The sequence below is a fragment of the Orbicella faveolata genome, unplaced genomic scaffold (genome assembly GCF_042242905.1).
Source record: "Orbicella faveolata isolate gen_17 unplaced genomic scaffold, um_ofav_v1 contig_25, whole genome shotgun sequence".
In the NCBI taxonomy this organism is placed as follows: Eukaryota; Metazoa; Cnidaria; class Anthozoa; order Scleractinia; family Merulinidae; genus Orbicella; species Orbicella faveolata.
In genome coordinates this window covers 30,784,030-30,794,942 of record NW_028301553.1, presented here as the reverse complement: position 1 = coordinate 30,794,942, position 10,913 = coordinate 30,784,030, and the positions used below count along the sequence as shown (strand labels likewise).

Sequence of the window (10,913 nt, the reverse complement as noted above, 5' to 3'; positions counted from 1 at the left end):
CCCACACCGCTATGCCACTCACTATCTATCAGAATAGATAGTGAGTAGCGTAGCCAATCAGCGAACCGCATTCGTGATAGAACAATAGTAGATTTATACTAAAACTCAGTAGAAACACGGAGAGCATATTTTCTATTCTTTTAGAAAATACTGCAATGAAAAAGGTAAACAACACGTTTAATTTGATCAAAATGTAAATTCTCTTTGCTTGTGCCATCATTTCGTCAATAGCTCGTGTTCGTTCACCTTATAAGCCCACCCCCACCCCTCCCCAGACATAAGCTCCTCCGTTGAAAAGCCAAATTCCAAAACCCCTTTCGAAGTTGTATAATCCCAGTGCTTATAAGCAGCAGTTAACGGTAGCCCATTTCACGGTTAGCTTACAATGTAATTCATTATGGATGCGAGGCAATTTCGGGCTATTTTGTTTTCCGAAATAAATCTTTTCAGCCTAGGAGGGTTGTTTTCCATTACAGGTCACGTGACATTTTCTACACTACTACTTTTATCAGTCTAAAAGTTATTCACATGCACGCGACTATTTGAAAATTTGAAAGTAAGAATTCTCAAGACAGGGTTCGTACGGGTCATGAAAAACCTGGAAAGTCATGGAAGTTTTTAATTTCATTTTCCGGGCCTGGAAAGTCCTGAAATTGAAGTGGGGGTCATGGAAAGTCATGGAAAAGCAGCATACCTTCTGAGAATGAACAGGCAAAAAAATCAAGAGTTGAAAAAACAACATTAGTCAGAAAACCAGTTAATTCCAGTAAAAATAAACACCAGCACGCATTTTATGCCTCATAAGGTGGGAAGATACCTTAAAGAATAGATTGTTTTGACAATACTTGAATTTGAGAACAACTGCTTAACATAGGTCAGAGAAAACTCGGAAAGATCATGGAAACGGTCATAAAAAAGTCAGAATTTCAAACGCCCAAAAGAGTACGAACCTTGCAAGAGTGTAATCACCTGGTCTGAAATGAGGCAACAAACAACCCAAGCTAAAAAGGTCTATTGCTTAGCAACCACGTTGAACAACATTGTAATGCAAATGAGAAATACCAACTGTGAAAAGGGCTTTTGCCCGAAATTGCCTCACACTCGTGATGTACACGCTTCTCCCCAATTTTTTCGTGCGCCATTTTTCCACACACCAGGGGACCAGTCTCTGCAACTGGTGCCCTGAAGAGTTTACACGAGGGGACTGGTCGCAGGGACGAACAGTTCACAGGAAGCGTTATGAGGAACAACAATTCAAACCAGTTTGAATTCGTGAGACTAGTCGCAGGGACCAAATTTTAGTCCCTGCGACTAAATTTTGTGGTAAAAATGGCTAGTTCACACGATGGGACTTGTCCCCGCGACTTGTTGCAGAAACTAGTCCCACGAATTCAAATGAAATGGTTTGAATTTTTGGGACAAGTCCCTGCGACTTGTTCCTCAAAACGCTTCATGTGAACTGTTCGTGGGACAATTAAGTCCCTGCGACCAGTCCCTTCGTGTAAACTCTTGATGGGAGTAGTTGCAGGGGCTAGTCTCCTCGTGTGTGCTGGCCTTAATTGTGAACTGAACCGACCGGAGGGGTGAATACGCCCACTGTGGATAGGCTTTTGTACATTAAACTAGCATTTTTTTTTTCGAGCATTCTAGTCAGGCAAAAGCATCAACCATTATTCGAGCATTTTAGTGGCATTTTCCTGGATTTTTTTCCGCGTACAGAAAATTGCAATAAAAATGCCACCCTAATACAGCCGAATGGAGACTGAGGAGAGATCAGCGGTAGTCAAATCAAATTAAAAAATAATTTAGGGAATTATCTTTTGGTGTATTTAAACTATTATATACGTTGAGTTATAGTACTTATACGTTTTTTTTTTAAGCATCCTGAGCTGTTAAAATTAAAAAAACCGTATGTATGAGGAGGGGGTGAATAGGGGTATGCAAATCCGCCGATCCATGCCTTTTTTTCGCCAAATCCGTCGATCCGCCAATCTTTTTGTTCAAATCCGAAACCACAATTACACCCGGAAAGGTAAATGTGAATGCCATTGTTACTACTAATTTCGCACAAATAGTAAAGAAGGCAACATGCTCGATGACTATAACACAGTACAATTCCAATAGCAGTCTCACACCTGAGTTTAAATGAGCTTTGTTCGAAAAAAGAAACAATTTGGATGAACTCATTAACATACCGACCAAGGCTGAAGAAAGATCTAAAGAGAGGAGTTCTCTCTTTATGAAGGGAAAACCGGAATTCAAAAAAGTCGCTTAAATCAAGTTCAATCGGCAAAATAACCACACCAGGAGCAAACAACACACGTATGAAATAAGGTAAGCCATTTTTATTGAGAATTTTCACTTTTAACTACCTCCATGGGTATCTTGTAGAAACTCCCATATAAACCCTTATAATTCGATGCCATATCGTGTTGCTTGTGTGGTTCATAGAGAGAACTTGGGCTGCCTGTGGTTTCTGCCGGGAAGATTCACAATGAAAATTGCGATAAGCAACTCTTTGTTGTTGAAACCTGCGTGGCAATTTCTATACAATTATCAAGTTGCTTCGGTGAGATGAGCTTATTTTCAACAGGGAGTTGTAAAGTCTTCCTGATTTGAAACCATGCTGTGAGACCACCTCAAGAATTTAAGGTGGCTCTGAACCCTATGTTCAGAATATTTTAAACTTTACCAAAAGTTGCGTCTTTCATGCTTATCAAAATTTGATAATATAAGAAAAAAGTTCATAGCCGTTATCGAATTATAGGCCCATAAAGCTGTAATTAAAGCTGTTTTTAGCAGATCATACTGTTGCTTTCGTAACCTATCGTGTCACGAAACTGAAAGCAACGTGTTCACCAATGATTGGGAATTTTTTTTAATACCATGATTGTAGCATCAAGTGATAAAGAGTGGTGATAACGACCCTTCAAAATCTTAGAGCTGGAAACTGTTTTAAGCCACCTTAAATAACTCTCCCTTGTTCCAAACGTGCATTTGTGTACTCAAAATAAGACTGAGCCTGAGTAACTTGAACTTTCAAGATTGTTGTTTAACTGGATTTATGTTTAAGAGTCAAGAGAGAATGAAGGCCAAGGAAGTAAAGCCCCCACATAGGCCTTATTATCAAGGTAATCCCACTCAAGTCAATTTTAGATCACTATTTTGCTCACGTGGACAGCCCAAGCGGTCAACACACGCACTCCACAAAAGCATTCATGCAACGCACGTGATAACATTATCCGAGGAAGAACTGGGTACCATGTCTAAAAATAAGTGTACATCACGCTGAATTAACGATTGTAAAGAGCCATCTGCAATAGCCATTTGATACAAAGAGTATAGAAATTAGAAAAAATTATAATTGATAATGTCATAACGTCTACAGATTAAATTCTGATCAACGCGATTCTTTCCAAAACACACCAGCCGGTGACAAAGAATAGCGCTTTTCTGGACACCTAATTCATCCTTAACCATGCTAAAAGTTCGAATCGGAATGATGTCCATACAGCGTTTCTGAGCCTATAGTTGCAATCTAAAAGGCCCTGAGTGTAGCCCTGGCTGGGCCGTTGTGTTATGCACTTAGGGGAGAATAATAAGCGATCAACTCTCACAATACCTCTCTCTACCTACGACAATTAAATCGACATACTGGAAAATATTTCAGTCAACTGTGACAGAAATGCCGGCTATAGTTAAAAGAAAAGTTAAGTGTTGAATGTTTGTAGTGGTCGATGCACTTAGCTACAACTAGCTAATTTTTAGGCATGCCACTTAAACTGAATGAAAGAAATATTGCAAATAAACATAATAGAATCCCAATTGGTGGGAGGCAGACCAGTCGGCTATTTACAAGCATGGCCGAGAAGTTGAACTAGGGTCTATCGGACAAGAAACAACTCCAGCTAAGTGGTCAGAGCGGGACTTGATCTCGCGACCTCCGGATTTCAAGGCCGGAGCCCTAACCACTCGGCCCCGCTGCCTCCTATAAAATACTGTTAACTATATATAGTTAACAAATAGGTTCCATGTTGCTGCGCGTCTTTAAGAAGTAGGTCACAGATGACATCAAAACGTGGTAAGAACAACAAAAAAAGTGGCACACGCGCGGATAGCCGAGATTGCCACTGATGTTCTTACAACATTTTAACGTCTTCTGTAGTCCTTTGCTGAACAGACGCACGGCAATATGAGATGTATTTGTTCTATATGTTATAGAAACAACAAAGATTTTAAATGACGTCATCTATGGGTCTGTCCTCCAATAGATCATCAGTAAGAACTAATCAAAACGCGAGAATAATTTGGCTTATTATATAACTTAATTGCTATGGCCTAGCCTCTTCTCTAACGCTAGTAGCAATAATACTTAGGTTCCTACTCAAAAATAAAAGAATAAAAAACTGTTGAGCAGAGACCAAGCAACTACCAGAAAAACCAAGATATTCCCCTTTAACCCTGTACCACATTAACATGAAAGTTCTCTTCGCAAAGTCAAAAATATTATCGCCAAAGACACCACTTGGTGTAAAACCTTTTCAACTGCTGCGTTCTGCATTGATGTCCCTATCGAATGCTAACATCTCCAAGAATCGTTTCCAGGTCCTTTACGACACTGTCAAAAGACGGCCTTGCTTCGGGAACTAGATTCCAGCACTTTTCCATAAGTTCCCAGCAGCTTTGTGGAAACACGTCCAGTCGCTCAGGCGTCTTGTTATCGAGCGCGTTCAACATGAGCATGACCAGAGGAAGGAAATGGCGGTTTATGTTCTGAGGTTGGTTGCCCTTACCTTCACACACCCTCCAAAGGAGCATGCCAAACGCGTACACGTCAATGGTTTTGTCATACTGTTGTTTGATCATTTCAGGTGCCATGTTGATGGGCGTTCCCACCAGCGAGTTGCTGGCAAGGCCTTCGGGTTTGCAGAGACCCAGGTCAGTCAGCTTAGCCCTGTTGTTCTCGTCCAACTAAGGGAACAAAATAATGTATTTTATTATTTAGTCATCGCTAGGTTGTGTCTCAGTATCTAAGCCCAAATCTTCGTGATCAGTGTTAAGTGCAGAAGGAAAAGGGAGGTCTCAGGGAACATATCAGAAGTAAACAGCACACCATGAGAAAGTTGTCACTTTTTTGAAGATGAAACCACTCTTAAGTTCTATAGAGGAAACCTATTGGAGTGGAGCACTAAAGGAGGAAGTGGACGGCTCTTGAGAAACGGGAGAAGGGAACGGGTATGACCATTCCCGCCTGATCCTGAGGATGTTTTCACGTTTCAGATGTCGAAACGCAAGGCTATCTCCATGGAGGTGCTTTAAGATAAAGCAATTTGTCCATTCTTAAAGAGTACCTCTCCCATAAAAAAGGACCCTGAAGACATCAACTCACTCACCAAAACATTCTGCACTTTAACATCTCGATGAATCAAGTCTTCCGCGTGCAGATACTGCAAGGCTCTGGCCACGTCAAGCGCTATCTCTAGCCTCTTCCTCATAGACGAAATGGCTGGGAGACCTTCTTGAAGATCGCACCTCATTCGCTCCGAGACAAGTGCCACAGAAAGGCCACGTTCTCGGTTTGTCTCCACTATGGTGCACAGTACGGGTAAAATGTTGTCATGTTGAAGAGACCTTCAAATAAAGTTTTATATTATTGTTATATTACAATTGCAAAAAAAATCGCCCATAGGAAAAAAGGTGGCGACTGGTACATTTACCCATAACTCTTGGCGGGCGAAGACTTTTAAAGCAACGCTCATACAAACCTACAGAAAATTTCTGAAACCTTCAAATCTAGCACACAGAACGTCTCAATACAAGGATAAATAGTTCAAAAATAGGGATTTCCTTGTACTTTATTGGCTGTGTAAAGTTCTTATGCATGGTATTGTGGTAAAATTTACAGCCATCATCTTTTTTCTCCAGGAAGGAATAATATCTCATTTTGGAAATAAGATTACGTTAACGGCTCTTGATTGTGACGTATATATTTTTACCATTATCAACTCGCAACACTCATTCGCATGTATTTTAGTCAATTTACTTGCTAGCCAGTTGACGGTTTTTGCATCGAGGTTTCTTCTAATGTTTGTATACAAATAGGTTCAGTGTTGCCGTGCGTGTGTTCAGTGATAGATCACAGAAGACGTCAAAATCTATCTGTTTTATATAAAACAAGACACAAAAGAATATGTTAATGACGTCATCTATGCGTCTGTCCTCCAGTAGATCATAAGTAAGAAGTAATCAAAATGTGAGAATATTTTGACTTACTATATAAAGTTTCTTATACACCAAAGGAAAGGGAAGGGTGCTGGTGGACTCCGAATCGAGCGATTAGAGCTCGAGACCTTACATGTCATATTACAATCGTTGATTTGCTTATATTCATACCTGGTATTGTGCAATTCCAGGGTAAGATCTTTCAGCACTTCTTCTGAAGCAACTTTGACTACTTTCACTACGCAGGGCTTGCCCCTGGGAGTCGTAATGTTGTCACAAGCAAAGACACTGCCCTGTGCTCCAGTACCAATAAGTTCTCCTTGACGTGGCAGGCCAAATCTGAATCTGTCCATGACACCGTATGCCAGCATTTCTAGGAGGGCAAGATTGGGAGCGAACTCAAGAATCTTTTCCCTTTGTTCGTCTTTGATGGTCTCTCCGCGGTCGAACAGGCCCTGGACTTTCTTGATTTCTCCAATGAATTCTTCATGGCAGGCAGAAAAATGTGTCTTTAGATTGCTCGCGATTTCCTCGGCCATCTTAGACGGATCTACTCTCGCTAGAGCTTTTGAGGCAACCTTCCTCTTCCATTCTTTTGAACCGACCTCGACTTTCCCTGTGACGGTCTTGATGATAACATCGACTGGGTCAGAAATCATTTCGAAAACCCGGATGGCCACTTTTTTGATGAAGCTTTGAATTCCATCGTGTTTGCTTAAAGTGATCTGGGCTTCGTAAGATGAAAGAAGGCTTCTTCCGAGGGAAAGAGCCGCTGAAGGAAATTCCCCATCGGCCGCGATCTCCTCTTCAATTCGCTCGATGCGATCTTTCAGTTGAGTAAAAAACAGCTCCCTTGATCGAAACATCATGCTTAGAGTTACCTTGATTTCTCCTTGGAGTTTATTGATCACCATTCGCTGCAGCTGGTCTTGGCAGTGGGCCACGGCCGCTTTCTCCTTGACAAAGCCATCTTGGGGAATGTTAAATTCTGTCAGAACGTACTCAAAGTTTTCGGCTTCCTTGAGGATACCACTCTGACTTTGAGCATTATTTAACGCATCACTCAGTATCTCCTGAACGTCTTTGGATTTGGCGTCCAGATTGCGACTGATGTTATCGTGAACCTCCCGTTCCTCTTGTAGCAGAGTCTGAAGCGTTTTCATCGTCAGCTTCTTGCCCTTCTTCAAGACATTGGCTTTCTGAATGAAGAAATCTAAGCATCTGGACAAGACCCGGATGAGAATTTGGCAAACACGCTCAACCCTGGCGCGTAAAGATTCCTCAGCGAACTTTTTCAGGCTGTCCTGAAATCTGTTAAAGGATTCAATGTACTCGGTAAATTCATCACTGGAGGCCTTAGGGTTCCTCTCCTTCATCGCATTGTACCTCTGGATGCGCCAAGCGGAGAGACCGTGGAATCGTTCGTTTTCATCCATGGTCACGCCAGGTTCTGCGGAGAGATATCCGTGCTTGACAAGTCTTTCGTAGACTCGCTGTTTCTTTCTTGACTGTACTTCCAACTCTTGGATTTTCTTCCTTGCAGAGGCGCTTGCTTCTTCGTCTTCGTCTGAGGATTCTGCCCGATCTTCAGGTTCGAGTTTACTTACCACGAAAAATATTGGCAAGTCAGATCGTCGGGAAGTCATTTCGCTGAGAACTTCTCTGTCCTGACAACGAAAACAAAATACTTAAAAAAAGAAACACTGCCATAAGAAACCTACGGTATACGGATCGTTGAACATTTTTTATAAAAAAAATTAAAATGAGACGGGTGGAAGGGGGAAGGGGGGAATGGGGGCTACGACATACCTATAACTACCTATCTGGACAATTTTTAGTGTCTTATGATGACCAAAACCTAGGGAGGGGGCCATCAAGAAAGCCCCACACCTTCCTTCTTTGCATGGTCGCGTGATAGTCCTTTTCAAGGCTAACATTTCTCATTTTTTATCACAATATACTCTACCATGTAGGTGACGGAATTTCGGTCTATTTTGTAGTTTTAGTACGAAATTGCCTCCCATCCACGTTGGATCACATAGCAATGCAAATGAGAAAAACTAACTTCAACAACATGTCACTCGACTTTCAGCCAAGAATGCAACGGGGATATGTTCCTTGTTGTCTCGCTTTTAAAATAAAATCACCCAGAGATGCGTAGAATCGATATCAATACACACTGCTACAGTCATTGAAAAGTTTATGTCGCGTGTATCTTTTACGTCCTGTTCATCATTCGAGTCGTCAGCGATCGCAGAACCGTAAAAATTTACACCGTCCTCGAGAAACTCGTATTCTGAATTTATCCATGATAATAAACCTTCTAAAACCAAAAGAACGTGGGAACTCTATAATGTTTTAACTGCCGTGTAGATGCGAATTCTAGCGCATCGAAGCTCACCACGCGTAATGCAGAGGAAATCCGCACGGAGAATCAGCCAATGAGATTTCAACATTGAACAATGAAAGCTTTTCAGAATAAAAACAAACGGTCGTAAAGCATACCGGTTGAAGGTGGGCTTTTAAATTGAAATAAATCAAACCAATAAAACTGCAAATTTTCTAGCTAAATTATTCAGTGCATCGTTTTCCGATTTCCGGATAAGGCGGTTTTCATTTTTTCATTTTTTTCATTTTTTTTTGGGGGGGGGGGGGGTTGGGGTGGGGTAAAATGCTTTTACATTTATCCGTGGTAGTAACATGGCCAAGCTGTGGGCCGCCATCTCGGAGCAGAGTTCGTAGGGAGTCATGGGAGTCTATGATCCGGATCTGTGATTTGTTTACTCTAATTTAGTCGAAGGCACTTGCTCCACAACAGTTCACACGACGGGTTTTGAACCACGAACAGTGTTCATATGACGGAGACGCCTATAACGGGTTTTGAGGGACAAGTCAGTGACAGGGAATTGTCCCTTCAGTTCAAACTAGTTTGAATATTCAGTCTCCACGTACCATTATTTTTAGACATAAATATTCAACTAGTTCACACGAATGGACTTGTCCCTGCGACTTGTTGCACAGACTAGTCGAGGGGTCTTTTACCCTCCGGTGTGTACCTGCCTTTAGGACTTCTGCGTAGCGGGCTACTATACGTGTATACTGATTCATGCCGATCATGGGGAAAATAAAGCGAATAACGAAGCAGATGCGTTTCGCATCACGGAAGTAAATCGAGTGAAGAAACTGGTATCATTTAACTTATTTCAGAGACATTCTTACCTGCTTTGTAAATAGGTTATGTCCGTCGACCACGTAGATCACAAATGCCAGTGGATTTTCCAGCTTCTCCTTCACCAGGTTGTCCAGTGCCTCATTCTCGTTCCTTCCGGGCGAGTCTATGATAGTTACACCAGACTTCAAGAAATCGATATTCAGCCCGGTCTCCACGGTCGCTTCCACCTTGCTAGCATCCCCGCGGTCCTTCTGGTTGAGCTCGATTTTCCTTCGAGGGATTTTGTTCTTTCCCTTTAAGGCTATTTCCTGCAGGGTTCTACCGTTTTTGTTGACCAGGCGACAGAACGGTTCCTCGGCGTAGGAGACGCGAACAATCCTCGCGGTGCTGGGCTGATCAGAAGTCGGAAGTGCCTTGCAGCCTAAAAGTTCGTTTATGATGGAGCTTTTGCCGCAGTTCGTCTGCCCAACAAAAATCAGCGCTGGTTCCTGTGAGAACAGGGAGGTGACTTCCTTCTTCTCCTGTGAGGTGTAAAGTAATTCGCCTAGATTCGTGTCAAACTCCAGGTGAATGTCAGCCATCGCGGCTGTTTGTGCCATGACTTTCACTTCATCAGGCGATGTCGGCGGCGAACCCACGTAGCTAAGCTCCGCAGCAATGGCTGCATCCTTCGGATTGGAAAGCTTTTGCGCGATTTCAGTGAAGTATTGAACTGTGTCGCTGTGAATTTTCTCTAGCGTAGCCTTGCTTTTTCGAAAATCGTCGAATACATCTTTTAGAGGCATGGCGACGATCAGATCAGAAAGCAATGAAGCGAATTATTGGAGTGACTAATGTTTCTTGATTTCTCGGAAAACAGGAAACGAATGTCGTCTGTAAATGAAAGTATAGAACATGGCCCGGACTGAAGAAAAGAGAGGCGGAGCGCACAATTGAATTATTTGACGCTTTATATTCTATGGCTTCCCTTGAGATTTAGTAGCGGCCTCTAATAACATACCTTCGTGTAAGAGACATGTGTTTATGTTGAAGCTCAAGCAAGTAGAGATGCCTTCCATTTCTTTTCTTTTCACACCTTTAAGATTGCGTGACCAAGGTCCTTTTTTGGGGGGTTTTTGCTCACGCTGAACAGCTGGAAAACGAGAGCAAAGGCACTTGCGAAGCTGAGCCTTTCCTTTATGTTTGTTCTTTTGTTTATGGAAATATATAATTTTAATTTGGAGGCCGCTACAAAAGTGCGAACGCGCTTCTCAGATCAGATGGTGTAATCAGAATAGTTGGCAATATAGTCAATCAGTTGTCGATAAATGAATCAATGCCGGTCAATAGTGATATTCTTCCTGTCTAAACGGAAAAGTTTTAGAACTTGAAAGTGATCATTATTTCAATACTAGGACAAAATTTAACGGGTTTCAACAAAACACTGACTTCCAGTCAACTGACCCCTACTGACCCCCTATAAAATCAACGGGAAAATGAAAATTAAGAAAAAGCCCAGAACTATCAGTGGGACCGATTC

The 10,913-nt window shown here is 42.0% G+C and overlaps 1 protein-coding gene across 1 annotated transcript; it reads right to left on the bottom strand.

The window, feature by feature from the left end:
- Positions 1-2,330: 2,330 nt before the first annotated feature.
- LOC110059278 (dual serine/threonine and tyrosine protein kinase-like) lies at positions 2,331-10,245 on the bottom strand. Its single transcript, XM_020765979.2, has 4 exons — positions 9,442-10,245; positions 6,394-7,889; positions 5,394-5,631; positions 2,331-4,971 (listed from the first exon to the last, which is right to left on the bottom strand). Exons 1-4 carry the CDS (start codon positions 10,177-10,179, stop codon positions 4,570-4,572), a joined length of 2,874 nt encoding a protein of 957 aa, XP_020621638.2. The 5' UTR covers positions 10,180-10,245; the 3' UTR covers positions 2,331-4,569.
- Between the last annotated feature and the right edge of the window lie 668 nt (positions 10,246-10,913).